At 43.7% G+C, this 20,417-nt stretch overlaps 1 protein-coding gene across 1 annotated transcript; it reads right to left on the reverse strand.

Moving 5' to 3' along the window:
- Positions 1-1,703: 1,703 nt before the first annotated feature.
- Positions 1,704-20,337, reverse strand: KICS2 (KICSTOR subunit 2). Its single transcript, XM_014830649.3, has 3 exons — positions 20,005-20,337; positions 15,609-15,894; positions 1,704-4,488 (listed from the first exon to the last, which is right to left on the reverse strand). Exons 1-3 carry the CDS (start codon positions 20,237-20,239, stop codon positions 3,672-3,674), a joined length of 1,338 nt encoding a protein of 445 aa, XP_014686135.1. The 5' UTR covers positions 20,240-20,337; the 3' UTR covers positions 1,704-3,671.
- Between the last annotated feature and the right edge of the window lie 80 nt (positions 20,338-20,417).

The raw sequence follows: 20,417 nt of genomic DNA on the forward strand, positions 1-20,417 counted from the left end.
CCCCGGGGTTCACCAGTTCAGATCCCCGGTGTGGACCTGTGCACCACTTAGCAAGCCATACTGTGGCAGGCGTCCCACATACTAAATACAGGACGATGGGCACAGACGTTAGCTCAGGGCCAATCTTCCTCAGTAAAAAGAGGAGGTTTGGTGAAGGATGTTAGCTCAGGGCTGCTCTTCCTCACAAAGAAGAAAAAAAAAGGAATGACACAATTAGAATATCACTATTTTATAACCTCGAGTGCTATAACCGATCTAGGTAATGCCAGATATTAGCTGCCTCCTAATAAAATACACAACAGTACTATTACAAAAACAATACTGAATCTGATAAAATCTCTTGATTTAACTCCAAATGCGAAGGGAAAAAAAAGAGGACAGAAAAACATGTTAAATGACGGCTCGAGGACCCCATCAGCCAAACCCTGGCTGCAAGGACATTACAGGAGAAGTGAACTCAACAGTCCCGTCAACAGGCAGAGCCCAACGCCGGGAGAGCACAGGGCTCTCACTGCTCCTTCTGATCAGTCTCCTCTCTTTAGCTCTTACTCAAGACACTTCACCAAAGTAAAGACACAAATAGATGAAAAGTGAGAGGATGCAAAAAGACATACCATGCCAAGAGCAAGCATAAGCAAGCTGGAACGGTCATAAAAATATCAGGCAAAAGGGACCTCAAAGGGAAGAGTAGTCACAGAATGGAGATAGAGCAGGAAACGTCATCACGATAAAACGGTTAACACATGATAAGAACATAAAAATTATAAACGTATAGGGGCCTAATAAAAGGCTTCAGAATGCAAAATGCGAAGCTGACAGAAATCAAGGAAGAAATCCACAATCACAGGTGGAGATTTTAACACCTCTCTCTGACAGAGCAACCAGACGAAAAAAAAATCAGTAGGCCTACAGAAGAACTGAGATGATGCTATCAATCAACCCCAAACTTTGGGAACAAAGAGCCACAAAGATTCTAAAAGAAGAGTGGGTGTGTTGGTTAGCATTTATCTCCTCCTCTCCTAAACCAGCTCTCTATGTGCTGTTCAAACTTAATGACTAAGCACAGAGTTTCTACCTTCCTGCAGAGAAAGACAAGAGCAGCAGAGGTGTCGAGTGTCAGAGAAGAGCAGTCCATCTTTTATGGATACAGCTTTCAAACCCGAGGAAGTTTTCCAAGCCTTCTTTACATGCATGATCTCACTCCAGTCTTACATATCCTTTGGAAAAGGCAACCCATGTTTCCTCGTCCCCGTTTCACAGATCGGGGAGCCAAGCTCAGAGGCTGGCTTGCTAAAGAAATGAAACTGCAAGTTTGCTGCCTGGTCAGACGGTGGACATACTTTAAAGAGCACCTGAGTGACTCCACTGGGAGCACAGTGAAAAACCAACTATTTTCTTTCTTGAAAGTAAATTTTCTCCAATTATGTCCAAATGGACAAAGCAATTACATCAAAGGTATCAGCGCCTCAGTGAAGAATTCGGCTTTATTTTCACACACTCCCTAAAATAATGTAGTCAGTTATCAGGTTGGACCCAAGAGAGGACAAACTTGTCAATGTCCACCCTGTGTCCACACAGCTTCTTAAAATGAAACACTCCTTGATGGACTCGTGGGCAAACTCAGTGAGTGTGGGCCACACTCCCAGTTACCCATGAAAATTGGTCAAGTTGTGGTTTAGAAACAAACTTCAAAATAAGCAGTCTGTGGAAAATATGTGGATTTACTGTTCCAATTAGCAAAGCACAGGACTTTACAGATCATTTCATTACTGATTTTAGAGGATAACTCTCATAGTAAAATGACTTTGTTTCATAGCTTGAACCAAAATATGTTTAAAAATAAATATACAATTCAAATATGTTGTAGGTAAGGACTGATTATTTAAATATTGTATATATGTTTTCTTTACACTCTTCTCCATGTCCCACTAGGCATATTTTCTTTTCGGTACATGGGAGACCCCATCATTAAGGCTAACGGTGCTTCTATCTAGGAAAAAAACAATGCATGCACAGCAAGGAATTTTTTCAGCTTCTTGGAAAAACATAAAAGAGAGGGAAAATGACTTGACTTCTTAGTTCCAATTGTTTTCAGCTTTTTGTGTCAGTGTTGTACATCTGTTCAGATTTTTACAGAACCTGAGCGAATAAAATGCAGAGGTAAATCACTACTTTCTATTTAAAGCAAAATGCCTTTTTACAAATCATGATTTTTCTTTTAAAAAAAGAAAAAGAAAAACACATGTTCTCCGCAGAAAATAGGTCAGCGGCTCCTCCACCAGGTAGTGCTGACTGAGGCGGGCAGGCCTCCTGCCCGGACTCGGAGGGGCTCTCTGGTCTCGGCCGACGCTGCGGCCGGCCTGCTGCGGCTGCCCCCTGGAACAATGCCTCCGTGCAACCACGAGAAACAGGACCGATCTGACCATGACACTGCACACGAGCTCTGAAGGAACCAGCGGAAAGTAACATCTCAGTTACTCTTTGTGGCTGATTTTTATTCTGAGTCAATACCCAAAAGTAAGTGCAGGTCTCCAGAGCCCACGATGCCTTCGCAGCTCCGTCTCCTCCCTGGGAACACCGGCTGAGGGAAGCGCTCGAGCGGCACATGCTAAGATGCATCACTTCTTCCAAGAACAGTGTGCAGGAGACAGGAGGGAACCCGCGTGCAGAGGTGCTGAAGGACTGAGCTGGTCACTCAACTACGAAGACGGCTTCAGAATGCACGATTCATTTTTAGCAAGTACAGCGATTCCATTTTGATTTTATAAAAGTAGGCTAAGTCGCGTGAATGTCTGAAACTGGCTGAAAAACCAAAACTGCGTGCTTTTTCGGCCTAAAAATAACCAGGGAGTGGAGCCAACCGTGAACATACATTTCAGCAGAAAGGTGATAAACAGAAGGCCGAGCAGATAATATGCTGAAGAATGAAGAACCCAGCAGAATGGCTGAGGCTGACCTTAAACCAGACTGAAAAACTCAAACTTTATAAGGAAAAAAGCAAATGCAGTTAGGTGTGTAGATCGCCCCAAAAGAGCCCACGGCTACCGAAGCAGCGTGCGGGGGCTCTGAACAGCTCAGAGCCGACGCTACGGAACGCTCTGCTTCACCTTCAGCATCAATAACCGACTGAAATTTCTCACCAAGACCCTAGTTTTGGCATCAAAAATATTAATTTATAGGTCAGAATCATAAAACCAATAATTTCATGTTAATCTGTCAATTTATGAAATAGAAAACATACAGTCCTTAATTCTAAAAAGGCCATGTGATATCCCAATTCCTCATGGGGCGGGGGGGAGGGAGAGGGCGTTTGGCATTGCGTTAGAACACAATGTTTAGAACAACATAAAACATCTGGAAAGAAAAATCAGAGGCCAATAAATACTCAGTCTACACGAAACGCAGGAAAATAGGAGGAAAGAATGAAAGCACTTTGCCGTCCCGGGGAGACACAGGAGCCATCATCACTTCCTGGACTACTCTTTGGATACTTAACTCGATTGGCCTGAATTGCTTAGAAAGTGTGCGACACAAGGAGGGAGGATTTGTCTTGAATTTAGCTCTGAACGAAGGAGGAACGGATGGCAACTCTCATGGCAGAGCTCTGTGGACCCTCGGAGCAATCAAGAACACAGCTCCCGATCTTGCAAACCTTTTGCACAAACCACCTGCTAGCCTTTGGACCCGGGTTTCAGACTGGCAAAAACTTTGGGGTTCTTAAGGGCGAGCGAGAGCTCGTTGAGGAAGGAAATAAAGTGGGAGTCTCGCTCGGATTTCCTGGACTCAAAGATGACGACAATGGTGAAGTGCGGCTCCGGGCGCGTCAGGAAGTAGGTGCTCTGAACTTTGTCGTCGTAGAAGTGGACCACTTTCTCCAAGCTGTTGAGGTCGGACGTGCGGTCCGTCATGATCATGATGACGTTGGGCCAGTGCAGGACGGGCCTGTCGCTGGGCAGAGACACCACGGCTGGGTACTGGTCCACACCCTTAGGAGCCTCCCTGTAGGAATGGGGGTGGTGATAGCCGTGACCCTGAAAGCTCTCGGAACCCCGGTTGTCAAAGATTAAGGACACGTTGGCAGCATCGTATTTCCTGATGAAGCTGGAAATCTTTCCAAATAGGTCCGGGTTGGCTTTGGCAGTCAAGGCCTTCATTTCTGAAGCAGTCGTCTGTCGGCTCAGGGCCTCGTGGAAGTAAAAGCTAAATTTGGCAAGGAGCATGTTTTTGAGTTTCAGCAGCCAAAGGAAAAGGTGTGGGGGCTGCACGGCCTTCTGAGACTGCCCTCCAAACAGATGTTTCTTGGTCTCCCTCTGCTTTTCAAAGATCTGGCCCCAGGTCTGCAGCTTGGTGTGAGCGCTGTGTAAGTTCACCAGGGACGGCAGGAACTTCCACTCGGAGACCTGCGCCTGGGCCTTCAGGAGGTGACTCAGGACATCGACTTCCAGCTGGAAGCTGCTCTCCAAAGGACTGAGGATGGGGTGGTGGAATCTAAAGGGGAAGGGAAATCAGTAGAATTAAGTGGAAATGTTACTCCACGCTGACATTTTCTACCCTCAAAAAAACAATGTGGCCAGACAAATAATATTATGTGTCGGGGCAGAGGAAGGAAAAATGGAAGGATTCCAGGTTGATTTATTTAAAAAGTCATTCTGACATAACTTCACCATTTCAGAATTATGTCAACATCCTATTCTCCTGTGGAAGCAGCCCGATGTCTGGAAAAAAATGAGAACAGTGGCTACCTTCTTTTCAAATACAGAGAAATTAAATCAGCTATAATTCTTTCTTAACTTATTTTATTTATTCCGGGAATTGCATGACTAACATTATCATCAAAACGAGGCACCTTCTTCCAGGGTGTGGTCCTAAGGAGGAGCAGGTAAAGAAAAGGCCATGAAAACATCGCTTGAGTGTGTACATAACACACTATGTGACTTATTTGATTTCACAGTAACTCCATAAGGTGTTATTAAACCGACTTTTCCGATGAGAGTACAGACTATAAACCTACATGTGAGACACAGTATATAATCAGTAAGTGTTTATTAAAGAAATAGGACATGTACCCGAAAGCCCTTATTCAACCCTAGTTCCCAAATTCCCTTCACATTTAATCATGGTTAAAAACAAAATGGCAGCTAAATAAAAAATATCTAACACTTTAGTCCCCTTCCATTTATCTTAGGATAAAACCCAAAATCTTTAAGAAGGCTTACAAGGCCATGAATAATCTGGTCCCTTTTCAGCTTGAGCCAAATTCCCGTTCTTCTCACTTTCTCCAGACATTAAATAAATAATTAGAAATGCAATAATATCACAAAGAAGGTTAAGATAGTAGTGCAATTTCATTTCTACTTGTTCTAGACAAAACGTTTAAAAGTTTTTTTGACCATGATCTACAGTAAGAAATACACTTTATATTGTGACTAAGAACACACACACATAAGAGTTTTTTAAACTTGTTATTTACAATGTACTCTTGATATTTAATATACATTTTGTAATTGGATTAGTAGTCACTAAATTAATTTTATGACTCATGGACTGCTACCTGCTGTTTGTAAAACATTTTCTATTTTACTTGTAACGGTAATATTGAGGGGAAGGAGACAGGATGTGGGAGTATCCTCTCTTCCAGATAGAGGGGAAAGGAGCATGTGCAAAGGCCCTGAGGCTAGGGAGAGCAGGATGCTCCCTTTCTCATCAATGCTTCTCTCTGATGCTTCAGGTCCCCTCCTCAGAGTCACTTCCTTAGAAATGTCTTCTCTGTCCACCCTCAGACTAGGTCAGGTCCCCCAATTACAACCTTTAGTTTCTTAATACCTGTCTTCCCCTTTAGCAGTTTAATTATAGAGTAATTTATCAGACAAACTGGGACATGTGGTCACCCTTGCTTTGAGCTCCTCCCAGAGGGAAATGAGAGCTGCCTACTGCCTTCACCCCCTTGTCTCTACAGCATGTGGCACGTAGTGGAAGTTCAGTCAATGAGGTCATCAACTATGTCAAGACTAGGATCCTACTTCCTGCCTCATTGATTCTGTTGTTTCTGATCTAAATGAAGCTCTGTAACAGCAGACTAGAACGGCTAAGGAGAGTCCTCTCTGCACAGACCCCTTGCAAGCTTCTTGCTTAGTCTTTTTCTTCTGAGAAACGCCCAGGGACTTTCAGTGTCTGCCTGGCCCGGCACACCCTCCTTCTCAAGAGGCCTACCTCAGCCCTCACACTCCCCCTGAAGACCCAAGGCACCTGCGAAGGCTGCAGGAATCCACTTAGCAAGGACCCCATTTTAAAGGTGGGCAAGGTCGCGCATTTACTGAGCACGTCTCATGCCCTAGGCGGCACGGGAGGCGATTGAAAGCCTGAGCCCATGCAGTGTATTGCTTCACAGTCAACGAGACAGAAACTTCTCACACAGCTCTGTTTTGGCCCCAGCTGAAGAGGAAAATGCTAGTTATCAGTTAAAAATTAGGAACAAAAGCATCACAAGTATACCTAGAGTATTTTTGTTTTTTGAGGAAGATTAGCCCTGAGCTAACATCTGCCACCAATCCTCCTCTTTTTGCTGAGGAAGACTGGCCCTGAGCTAACATCCGTGCCCATCTTCCTCTACTTTATATGTGGGACGCCTACCATAGCATGGCTTGACAAGTGGTGCCACGTGCGCACCCGGGATCCGAACCGGCGAACCCCGGGCCTCGGAAGCAGAGCGTGAGAACTTAACCGCTGTGCCACAGGGCCAGCCCCTAGACTTTTTAAAAATACATTTAAACACTAATTGAAGGGATTACGATTAAGAGAATACATACGAGGTTGGATATTATAAGACAGAAACTGATTATCATGTGATAAATAGGATGTAGTTATTCACATGACAATAACACATTTTTTTTTATTATTAGTGGCATTTTACTCTCAACATCCTTCACGATAGGGAAGCTAAGACATGAGTGAAGAGTCTAGTCTAATAAGATACTCAAAGAATTAGAAAATCAGATCTCAAATCCTCTAGCTCATATGCTTAATTAATTAGCTAATTTGGCCTCTTCAAGAATTATATGCTTTTAAATAAACATTAAGAAAGTCTAGGGGTTGGCCCAGTCGTGTAGCGGTTAAATTCACAGATTCAGATCCTAGCATGGACCTACACACTCTTCATCAAGCCATGCTGTGGTGGTGTCCCACACACAAAATAGAGGAAGACTGGCACAGATGTTAGCTCAGGGCCAATCTTCCTCACCAAAGCAAGAAAACCATCTAATACGCACACACGCAACTCCACCATAGCAGCACGTCTCAAAATCTTTGAATTGTAAGAAATGCTTCTACCACCTTAGCTTTTAGGCTCTTTGACACTTAATGAGCAGTAAGTATCACAAGATTCTATAATTATGGGTATGAAGAAAACTTGCCAAGGAATTATGAACGCAGTAAGACTGTTAATAAAAGGAAAATGGTATGAGTTTGGAGAAAATTCTACCACAAACAACAATACTCAAAGTTATTTTTCTGCTTCCAGTTGGAAATCAGCATTTATATTCAATGTTCTCCTTGAAAGAACATGAATTCTCTGTACAAACTCTCAGAAAGAATTCTGAACAAGCTCTTCCATAAACGTATACTGGAAGTGTTTAAATGCTCAACAATTATTAGGATAAATGCGAATGTCGAACGTATTTTTCATCCTTAAGGAGAGCTAAAAATTCACGCTGATGTCATTCTGCCAAGACTCTGAGCTCAGCATCACGACGCATCATTTCCCCATTCCCACTCTGCTCTGCCTCCTCCCTTTTCACGGCGCACACTACAGGGGTCTGTTCAATTGCTGTAATCCGAAAACACAAACCTCAGCTATGGCTGCAAGCTTCAAAGGGTCTGAATGCAGAATAAACCGGCAACTATTTGCAGAGAACATCTGCTCTAAAGAAAGCCAGAAAAGAGAGCCAGACAAAGAGAACGAGCAAGGACGCCCTCCTTCACAAACCCGCACCGTGGAGTTTCCTCCAAAGGAAGGACACAGGTCCCGCATGTGGAAGTCAGAAGCTCAGTAAAAATAAATCCAGAGCACAGTGGGAATGCACTAAATGCCACAGAACCATACACTCAAAAATGGTTAAAATGGTGGATTTTATGTATATTTTACCACAATAAAAAAAATCTGTAATCTCTTCTGACTTAAAACAATTAGTTCACTAGTTTTTTAAATACAAACACACTGAGGATATAAAGAGGAATTAGCCGGAGGTCTGCCTACAGGACCTCCCCCGGTAGAGGAGGTATTGACAATGGTGCAAGTGGAAAGCAACACATCTCCTGGGAGGGGCACAAACAAAAGGGGGCTTGGAAGAAGGGGCAACCTTTGGGGTGAGAGCCTGCGGAGGCACAGAGGACAGAGGATTCAAACTGAGCCACAAGCTTAACGAGCAGGCAGGATTCAGCCACGTGAAGACAAGACTGAAATTTCTGGCCCCAATCCTTAACCACCGGACTCCCCATCCTTTGCCAGGTGACCCTGTAGTTCCTCCCATGAGAAGCAGAGTGTCCCTTCCCCTGGACAGTGGACTGGGCCATGGGACTTGCTTTGGCCAAAGGGGTGTTAGCAGATCTGACGCAAGCAAAGTTTAGGATGAGCTTGGCTGGGCTTGTCCTTTCGTCTCTGACCGTTGCCACGGGGTAGCTGCTTCCCCTCTGACCTTGGGCCCAGAATCAACAAAAGTGGGCAACTGAGCCCAAAGCTCACAGCAGGAAGCCATGCCCAGAGAGACCAAGAGTGCTCAGCAGAGCTTCCAGGCTGAGCCAGCCTGGGAAACCTGCACGCCCGCCAGTGTGAACTGTGAGCTGATCTGTTACGCAGAATTATTGCAGCAATCAAGAAATGATAGATAATAGAAGAATGTAGCAGGGTTCAGAACACACCACCCCAAAATATGGCCCCTTGGCCTCCTGAACGTTTTAAGCTGAAGGAGTGTGAGAAACAGCAGGTGCAGGAAGGACTCTCGGACAAGCCCCTGAAGCAGGTCACAAACCCTCCTTGAGAGGGGCCTCCCCACATCCTGAAGACAGGAGCATCCTTATCTCCAAGACGACAGCGACACAGAGGAACCTGAACGAGGAGGCCTTGCTGCTTTCCCCGGTTCACCACACTCGGCTCAGATCCTTTCTCATCCTGGCACTTTTGCCAAGACTCTCCACTCTTCATTAAACCTCCCATAAAAACACAGTGTAACCGCTTCTTCAGGCCTTCATTTCCTTACGAAGGCTCCCACGTCACGTAAAATTTACATTAAATAAATGTGTATGCTTTTCTCTTGTTAATCTGTCTTTTGTTAAAGGGCTCCCAGCTAAGAACTTAGAAGGGTAAAGGAAAAAGATACTTTTCCTCCCCTACAAATTCAAGGACATTCTAAGCAAAATAAATAACAGAAACCAAGGAAGGAAATGGCAAATACTTATGGCGAACACACACTATGCACTGTTATGCACTAAAATGCTCAACGGTTTCTCTTTGAAGCGTCTTGCCTTTCACTGAGAGTTTGGGTGCAATTTAAGGCATGAGACGGGCCTACACGAACTTGATGAGGCAGCCTGGGCGAGCTCCCAGAAGGCCTTGAGTCTTCACTGTTAAGATCGAGGCTCAAAGGCTGGAGGAGAATGTGTCCCTAGAAATCCCACTATTATTACTTTTGCTGAAATGAAATTTTCAGGGTGCAATAATTAACCTTGTTGAACCAGACACACACAATTAACTGTTTCATTAACAGTTTTATCACAAATCTTTTTTTGAAGGAAAAAGGACATAAAGCCTAAATAAATCATAGTTTTGCCTTTGGTGAAAATTCTGTCATTTGAACCATTCAGATCAAGAAACTGTGCTTTCTAAAACACAAACAGAAATTTCATGTAACTTGACTTGCTGACTTCTTTAAAAGCATTATTTCTTAAAATTATATATATATATATATATTTTTTTTTTTTTTTTGGTTTTTTTGCTAAGGAAGATTCACCCTGAGCTAACATCCATGCCAATCTTCTTTTACTTTTTAGTGTATGGGCAGCCAGCACAGCATGGCCACTAAGAGAGTGGTGTAGGTCTGCACCCAGGAACTGAACCCAGGCCAACAAAGCAGAGTGCGCTGAACTTAACCACTAGGCCACCAGCTGGCCCTGATAATTATATTCTTGATTTAGGAGAGTAAATACTCATTTGCATTTATAATCTATCTTCCAGTTTTGTTTTGGCCACAAAACAGAAAGATAAGCCCGAATTTTCTTTTATGCTCACTGTACGAAACAGCTGGATAAATAAATTTAAAATAAATTCTACAGAATCAAAAGAAAAATTCCACTGATGCTTCTTTGCAAAAAAACCCAAGTTCTACCTCTCCTCAAAAGCACTCAAGGAAAAACAGACACTCTGACCCTCTATGAGGGAAATTCACGTTTTTCTTCTAAATGGCCCACAACAAAAAGTCTTCTAGGATTAATGTCAATTATTCAACTTGAAATGCAGCAGCACACATGACTGTGCCTCTCAGACAAGAATTTGCATTTGCAAGAATTTTATCAAACGGTAAAGAGGAAACCTTTACCATTCTACTCTGAACACAACTGGCTCCCAGAGAAGAAAAACAGGGCATGCTGTCTGCTGTCTGAAAGCAATGGGACACTGCAACGACTCACCCAGGATCTGCATCACAAATCAGGGCCAGGGGGTTCCACTCCATGTTATACTTCACACTTGTTAATTTTTGTAATACAAAGACATTTCGTCGTTTGAAAGATGAAAGCTTCACACAATTTTTTATAAGCATTCTGACATGGATCAGATATACTGGGGCAAATAAACAGTCCCTGAAAGAGAAATTGGGTCCTTTGGGAAAAGGATTAACTCTTTCAATACAGCAGAATACTAAAATATGAATTATTTCTCTAGAACATTGGCACTATGAAAGAAATGTTTCTTGTAGCACAGATGCCAAATCAAAAAGTCTACAGAAAAAAAGATTATCCTGGCAAAGGACCAATCACATTAATTTATAACTAAAATAATCTCACTTCCCAAAGAAAATCAATATATTATACAGGATTTCAACTTTTCAGAATTTCTTAAATAAGAAATCTATGTTGTTCAAATTAACACAAAGCCTCTAATTTAGATAATTTTCAGGCTGGGATGTGTCTGTGATCGGTAATTCCCTATTAATTAGAGAAAGACAGCGTGGGTGGAAGGTGGAGACTGCAGATGGAAACTCTCATTGGCCACATGTGATCAGCTCCGTGAGCGCCCACTCAGAAGGACGACGGACACAGCCCAGAACTTCCCTACGACCTTCAAGAAGGAAAGCCGGGCTTTTGCAGGAAATGGGAGAGATTCCCAAGGCTCTGGGAAGTGGGATGCTTCAAAGAAGGTTCAAAGATGATAGATCGCAAATCTAATAAAATAACAACGACAACAGTTAAAGAGTAATAATCATTCCTAGGAGAGAAACACACACACACATGCACACGCACACACACCAGTAAGGTTCAAGACCTGGTGTATATATCCTAGTGTTGGCGTCTTTCTCTTATCTATCCAATTTGTTCATGCAGATGGCGCATCAGTATCACAGGGAACTTCTAAAACACACAGGTTTCTGGGCACCCAATCAGAATAACTAAATTTCACCCTCTTGGAGAAGCAGCGAGGCCCCAGGACAAGTACTTTTCTTAAGCTTCCCAGATGGCCCAGCAAAGCCCTTTCATGTTAGCCTTTGGGAACCACCACATGAGATCTCCTCCCCTTGAGAATCAGACCTCCACTTGTACTTTAGCTTTTCGTTTTCATAAAATTATTTTATTAAAAGAAAACATATACTAATCCGATTTGATGAAGAAATAAAAGACTACTTCCAAACACAGAAAACTTGTAAACATGTAAAATTTGTTTGAAAAAAAAATGGGTATATTTATATGCATAGACGCTCTCTCAGCATCACAGGAAGAACTTGCTAACATTTACGCCTCTTAGGAAGAGAATTAAGTAGCTAAGGGACCGGCGAGGAGGTATACTTTTCACTATGTATTCTTCTATACTTTATAAATTTTGAGGCATGTTAATGTATTACTTACTAAAAGTTAAAAAAAGAAAATTTAGAATATATCATGAAGATCAAAAACACATGACAATAAAACAACTCTGGAGGACATTTTTGGGACAACTGGGGAAATATGAGTACAGACTATCTATTAGATGAGGGTGGAAAATCAGTGCTCCATTTCCTGAGGGAGAAACTATGTTACAGTTTTGTATGGTTCTTAGAAGATACACCCTGAGCAATAGGAGTGAAGCATCATGATGCTTGCATTTGAATTCCAAATAACTTAGGGAAACAATTATATAAAGAGAGAGAGAAAGTAAATGTGGCAAAATTTTAATAATAGTGAATCTAGGTAAAGGATATTTATGTGTTCATTGTACAGGGTTTTTTAGTAACAGCTTTACCGGTATTTAATTCACAAGCATAAAATACACCCTTTTAAAGTATAAAATTCAATGGTTTTAGCATATTCAGAGTTGTGCAGCCATCACCACCATCTAATTTTAGAACAATCATATGACTCCCCAGAAGAAACCCTACGCCCTTTAGCAGTCACCCCTTCTTCTCCCTCCCCTCCCAACCCTTGAGAACCATTTTCTGTATCCATAAATTTGTAATCTACTTTCTGTGTCTATGACTTTGCCTATTCTGGACACTTTGTATAAATGAAATGATACAATATGTGATCTTTTGTGACTGGCTTCTTTCATGCAGCATAATTTTTCAGGGTTCATCCATGTCATAGCATGTATCAATACTTCATTCTTTTTTATTGCTGAATAATATTCCATTGTATGGACATACTGCATTTATTTATGCATCCATCTATCAGTTGATGGGCATTTCGGTTGTTTCCACCTTTTGGCTATTATCAATAATACTGCTATGAATATTCATGTAAAAGTTTTTATATTGACATATTTTTTCACTTTTCTTGGGTATATACCTAGGAATTGAATTCTTGGTCACATTATAAGTCTTATGTTCATTACACTATTCTTAAAATTTTTTATGTAGGATTAAAATTTCAAAATAAAAAACTAGGGGAAAACTACAAAGGAAGAATAAGAATATAATAATATATTAACCAACCTATCTTGTGCTCAGAGAGAATATGCACAAGTTTCATGATTTTAAGTAGTACACAACTCTTATTCCTTGCAGGGGAATGTAGTAAGCGCCTATGATGTCTTCGGTCATACTATAACAGAAGACTATTACTTCATAGACTTATCATTTACTTATTTTCACTTGCAAAATGATCAACAGAGACAAATTATTTATCTGGATTGGATAAGAAGCATCCCAATATTTGATACAAGCAATGATGCAGACAGCATATGGGCTCTCGGTTCAAAGGTAAGCTGCAGAACCCTGGGCACACTTAACTTCTCTGAGACACCACAAAAGGAGCATCGTTTACACCTGAATCTCAAATCACATAACGCATAAGAGGGTCTTGTATACCTCAGTAGGTACTCAACATGTGCCAGTTTCTTTCAAGAGCTGTAATAAACATCCACTCCTCTTCCTGCAAGCTTCACAATCAAAAGCTGCCTTATTGAAAATATGGTGACATTTTAGTTTTGAAATCAAAACATCGCTTAAGTCTCCTTCTCTATACAGGGGACCCCAACGTCTTCTCTGCGTCCGGCCTCCCAGCTAAGCTCTAGACCTCCATTTCCAACCGCCTGCTGAGTCTCCACTGGAAGATGTGCCAGCAACTCAAGTTCAGCTTGCCCCCAGTTTTGCTCGGTACTTTCCTTCCAAGCCAGCCCCTGCTGACTCCTCAATCCTGTAAGTCATATCATCACTGGAGGTGCAAGACCGCCAGGTCACCTTTGACAGAAACTTCTCATGACTCCTGCCATCCCGTTGCCAAGATCTGTGGACTCTTCTTGTCATCATCTCCTTTCTCACTGTCCTGCAACCACGAGGCCCTGCTACCACCGATCGGATCACCCATCCATTACAGCCTGCTCACTAACCTCTCCTCCTGTAACCGGTCCCTTTGCCATCCCATCCCACACTCCAGCGCCACAGTAAATGGTCCAAGAGAAAGACAAGAAAACGATAGTCCCCTCTTCAAAACCTTTCATGGTTCCCCACTATTTACCGACTATTCACTTATTCATTCAACAAACATTTACTGAGCACCTACAACGTGCTAGGCTCTGTTCAAGGTGCTGAGGACACAGAAGCTGCCATGGAGCTCACATTCTAGTTGTGAGAAAAGGAAAAACACCCTGAGCAAATAACAGTAATTTCAGACAGCAATACAGGCTGTGAAGAAAATAAGGCCGGGGAAACGGGATGGTGACTGAGGGAGTGAGAGTTCTCATGGGATAATGAGAGAAGGCTTCTCTGACACTTGGACCAAGCCCTAAATGACGAGTAGACAACTGGGACGAGAGCATTTCAGGGAGACAGAACGGAAGTACCTGAACCTGGAGCCTTTCGGTATTCTGAAGTCACCTCTCGCCTCAAAGCGCCTGCTCCCTCCCTTCCCACCTTTGCCTTCAAAGTCCTCCCTCCCTGAGAGTCACCTCAGATTCCCCTCCTCCATCAGGTCTCCTAATCTCCCCACTTTGTCCCCTTCCCCAGCCCCTTAATCACAGGAGAATTGTCCTACCTTTGGGAATGTTAATTAACATATCTACCTTTCCTTTTTTAGCAAACTATCTGAACTCATAGACCCACAGGAGTGGCGTCCTTCACAGCCACCACTCTCCTTTCAGTGCGTCATACGACGACTGAGCACCCACTGTGTGAAGGCACCATGCCAGCCAGGGACCCCAAAACAAGACGGGGTCATTCGTGTGGACGCGTTCACAACGCTTCTCAAACTCTTTAGGTACTGCTTTTGGGGTCAGGCAGTGAGCAATACAACCAGTCTCATCTCTTCATAAGTAGCAACTTCCTCCAAAGAGAAGTTCTCCAGCTGATCGATATCTTTTTTCAAAAAATGAAACTGACTACAAATAACTTTTTGCCTATCCCAAAACACTTAAGTATGCCCTTCTCAAAAGCACAGATGCCTCCACTAAGGAAATTGAAGACAAAACCAAAGCTACACCACAGGCGCCGAAAGCAGTGATGACGGAGTCTCCAACATGTGAAGGGCCAGCTACCTCAGAGGGAGAGTGGGGAACGCACCAAGGTGATTGCTCTGAAAGGGACGTTTATTTGAGTGGTGGTTTGTTTAAAAGTCACATTATTTTATATCCAATTTTCTTGTGTTAACTCATTCAAAAGCAGCAAAACCAGTTATAACACACCTTTCAAGGATGACTTCATCCTTGCTCCTTCCCTATCGCTTAGAGAAGTCTGCGACCAGCATAGTGTTAACGAAACCCAAAGCAGGTGCCTAATTGATACGTGGTGATCAATTACTACGTATAGACTATAACACAGCCTTTTCTCCTCCACAGCTGTTTCATCACAGATTGTCCTAAGCGTGTTGGACAAGCTGAGAGTCCGGGGCCCGAGAGCCCGCCGCGCCCTGGCCCGCCGCCCTCCGCCCACACCGACCTGGAGCTGTACTTCCTGAGCACGGAGTCCAGCAGGCCGACGAGCTCCTCCGCGTTGATGAACTTCTGCGCGCTGAGCGTGTACATCTTCTCGTAGAAGTCTGCGATCTCCATCCGGGCCTGGACGAAGAAGCACAGCTGCTCCGACAGGTGCGACAGCAGCTCCTCCACGTGCGGGGCGGCGCCGCCCGGGGCCCCGCGCCCGCTCACCACCTTCTTCAGCTCGTTGTGCAGCGAAGTGTAGACGGTGCGGATGGAGTCCTTCCGGCTGAAGAAGGACTGGCCCCCTGGGAGCAAAAGACAGAGGCGCGTGGCAGGTGAGGAAGGGAAACCAGAAGTACAAGACGCCTCCCGGCGCCCAAAAGGAAAGGACGCGAAGCTGCGGGGCTCGGTGAGCTTTCAGCGGCCACAGTCGCCGATTCCTACGAGCAGGATCTAAATATTTTGTGATTCATAACTTCACTGAGGAAGAAGTTAAAGGAACGCCTGGGACAACGCGTTAATGTAACAACGCACCTGTGTATGTCTTCTTTACCCGGGCGCCGATTCCTCAGCCCACTTCCGTGAGGATTCAGATTTATTTCAGAGGATAACGAACCTAGCAAATGACATCGACCTGGATCTAAAAAGCCCTCCTTCCCCATAAATATATTTACAACAAAAGAGAACATCCGATTATGAAACACTGCTGTTACTCCCGGGAAATTCGAAAATTTTATTTCTGCTTTGGAATTTCATTTTCCTGTGAATCTTATCTTTCAAGCCATACCAAAAAATGGAAAAACATACACCTGCATCTCTCTTACACAAAAACACAGGCTACCAGGATCCCGGGGAAAAAAGGAAATCTTAGTACTGTTGACAAGGTGTGCAAATGACTCGGCCACTCTCGGCCTCAGTCGTTGCTGTTTTTAACATGAAACTAGTCACCGAGCTGCTAGAAGAGAAAATGAAGTGCCATCTGGTCTGTGACGCGCCTGGAACAAAGCACATATGCAATAATGCTAACCCCTCTCCCTTCCATTTATCACCGATAGACACCTCACCACCGAGCTTCTGAAACTCTGTGGTGAACTGGGAGCTTCAAGAGAACAGCCAGCCAGGTGACCTCAACTGTACTCACAGCCACTGTTAAACAGGGTGGTCTTGGTGAAAATTTTAACTCTGAGTGAAACAGAGATGCTTTCCTTCCTCAGTTACCCTTATCTGGGGAGTGGGGACACCACATAAATACAAAGACTACCTTCAAAAGCTTATCAGTGAACCTCGATCAGCAGGATGTGAAACCAGCTGAGGAAGGGGCAGACCACTCAGGCATTCTTTTAAAAGGCTCTCTTCTCAGGGCTCTCAGGAGCACAGCCTCAGTTGCTGACTGCCCTGGTCAGGGGACTGGCCTTCCTTCAAGCCGGGAAACAGGAATCAGAGACGCCAGACGTCTTTCTCTGTTCAATTTTTGAATTTACAAAGCATAATTATTTTGAATTCTTTCCAGAAGGCTCTATTCATGAATTCTCATTATTTCTCAAGATTTCAACAGTCCATCTCACATTATGAAATTTCAAGTAAACAAGTATATGAAAGGAGCATGCAAAACATCTAATTGAGTATTTTATTCTACAACTTCTTGCTAATAATAATTTGTAAACAACAGCTCTCAAGTTAAGTCATTCTCCTCCATGCTAAATTCCAGTAACTAGAGGTTGAAGAAACTCTCCAGTAATGAAACAAAGGGGAGAAAAGTATGACCTTCTAAAATCTTCCACAGGCAATGAGTCAGCAAAATTGAATTACTGATCCTCCCCAAACAGGTATATTCTCTCCTCAAAGGAAGGAGAGGACTCCAAGATAAGGGCTCCGCCAAAGTTTTTCAGACCTGAGCCAAGACAGGAAAAGAAGGGTCCCTGTCAGGTCTGTCCCTTGTCTAAAGGCCCACGCTTGCATCTATAATCAGAATTCACTGTTAAGTTCTCTGATAAACACCAGTCACAACAGTGAGGTCAAAAACACTCGCTCTTTTTTGAGGAAGATTAGCCCTGAGCTAACATCTGCCACCAATACTTCTCTTTTTCCTGAGGAAGACTGGCCCTGAGCTAACATCTGTGCCCATCTCCCTCTACTTTATATGTGGGACGCCTGCCACAGCAGGGCTCAATAAGCAGTGCACAGGTCCGTGCCCGGGATCTGAACTGGTGAAACCCAGGCTGCCGAAGTGGAGCCGTGAACTTAACTGCTAAGTGACCCAGCAGGCCCCAAAAAGACTCACTTTTTTTGAATGATGTTTTAAATATTTAAAAAATACACATAAACTTTTTGTTTTGCTTTTTAAAGAAAACTATATAAATGTTCTAATTAGCAAAGTAGTTGAAGAACATGAGAATGTTTTAAATGGCAACACAAAAATTTTTGCCCCAAGTTTTTAAGGAAACGGAGAGTCGGCCCAATAACTGTGAAGTCATATTGTAAGCATGTTGATGTCACAAACATTCCAGTAACAAAAAACTCTGAGATATTTGCAAAGTTAAAATTTTAAATCTAGAACCTACATTTACTGTACATGTGAGTTATGAGGTATTAAACGTGCCATTTTCAGAACATTTACTCAGAAGTGACGCATCACCTGGGAGCCGAAACAGTGTGCCTGGGCATGTTTCACAGTGTCAGTTGCTCCAAGGGTCAATTTCAAGGCTCAGCCCTCAGGCTCATCATGCAGCCTGGGGTCCAGGCAGAACTAATCACTTTAGATAATAAGGGCGCTTCACAAAACTCAAGTCAGAGACAGTGATGGTCTTACACATCTTCTTACACACAGGGCAGCCAGTTCTGTTTACTTAAAACCAGGCACACACAACTCAGAGTAGCAGATTTTTTAACTGGGGTCCATAAATAGGCTTTAGGAAATCCAAATGAACTCTCTCAGATTTTATGCAAAATTGTATTACACAAATTCTCATAGATGAGCTAAAAAAAAATTAAGAATCACGGCACTGGGGTCAATCACCATTCTTCATGAGGTGGGGTAATCTAAAAACAATAAAACTGCCAGAAAATTATCCACCTTCAATTTTACAGCCAGAATCCTCCCCATTTTCACACATATATATATATACACAGTTTCTGTAAATTATAATACATGTACAAATTTTTTATAAATCATAAGGACACAAACACAATCTGACAGTTCAAAGGCAGGTATTCTGGTTTGGGCTCTGTCACCTACACACACAACTGCGCATACACAATTTGCCCATCTGTAGAAAGGGTAACAGTAACACTGCAACAACAATTGTAAATTTGAGACGTGACGGTGTAAAAATGGGAGGAAAAAATACACAAGGTGAAACTATCTGACCAGTCTTTGCCAATAAGTCAACATATTAAATAACAGGTTATTATTCAAATAGCTAAGGCAGAAGCCAAGATCTCAGAAAGCCCTGTCCCTTGAGTGTTTACTGAAGGCAAGATGTACATGGTCAACTTCAGGCAACATAGGAACGGGGTGGGGGTGGGGGTTTCAAAATGTAATCTGCACTCTATTTTACATTTCTATTCTATATTGTATATATGTGTCCTTCATTCATACCTGACTCCGTGGCTCAGATAATTAAAGGGTCAAATTAGGCCAAAGTACTAAAAGGACTCTAAAAGCTCTGGGATTTGTAATATTTATCATTGGTAATTGTAAGTAGTGATACTTTGTATGCATGGCCCTTGGCTTTCACATATATTATTTCCTTGTGATCTATTCATACTAATCGTTTCTACCAGTGAAAATCAGTTGACTCAGCTCTTGCATCTTATTTTTAGGGGCAAGATTTACCATGGACAATAGGAGTGTTTACCAGTTTCCCCATAAGTCCTCTCTTGCTAATGTTAGGCTTCTTTCCTGCCTTTCCTGTCTAGTATTCATTTATTTCCTCATTCATTAAATATTTATTGAGGGCCTACGAAGAGGGGGTAGGACTCCAACTGTAACTCTCCGGGGCCTGAACCTTAAGAAGCCAGATAATAGTGTTCATTAACTCTAACGAGGTTGTACTGCCAAGTTTTACGCCTCTGGCCGCAGTGTCACTGTTTAGATGAGCGAAGACAAGGGGTTCGCTTAACTTCTCATTTATGGCACCAACCCATGCACTGGGCAAAATGGATACACCCATCGGTTTGGGGTACAGCCTTGCAACGAGCATCCACCCGATCGGCCAATCTATCTGCAGTGGAGGCCGGTGGGCGGGGTTTGTGGAAGCCGAGGGAAGGAAGGGAACGGTGGGAGGAGACCGGGGAGTGCCGAGTTGAGCCTGCGGCTAGGAGTGACAGAGACAGGGGACCCAAGCCACTGCCGACCAGGGAATATAACCCCTTTCCTTCCTCTTCCAGGGGCACGGGGGGCGGGGCGGAGGTACCTAGTTTCTGCCCCAGGTAGGTGAGGCTGTGATAGACCTTCTCGGCCGCGGCCAGGTGGGCCAAGGCCGCCAGCAGCGACAGCCAGCTGCCCCCCGCGCTCTTGTTGGCCTCTCGTTCCTTCTCCACATTGTCCTTGGCCTTGTCGTAGGAGAAGATACCCAGGTGAGAGAAGAACGTCTCCAGCACCGCCTGTTCCACCGGGACCGGGGCGGCCAGCGGGATAGACTCCCCCATGCGAGCTGCGCTCCAGCTCCACCCACGTGGCTCTCCTCTCCCTCGCACTTCCGGGTTCTCAGGGAACGTGCGCACCAGCGTGCGTGCGTGCGCGTGACCGCCGTAAGCGGCGGGCTCGTGGGCGCGCTGCCGCCTGGACCGCGCCTGGGCCTCAGAGAGGCTGCGGGTGAGGGTCGGG

The sequence above is a fragment of the Equus asinus genome, chromosome 22 (assembly GCF_041296235.1).
Source record: "Equus asinus isolate D_3611 breed Donkey chromosome 22, EquAss-T2T_v2, whole genome shotgun sequence".
Lineage (NCBI taxonomy): Eukaryota > Metazoa > Chordata > Mammalia > Perissodactyla > Equidae > Equus > Equus asinus.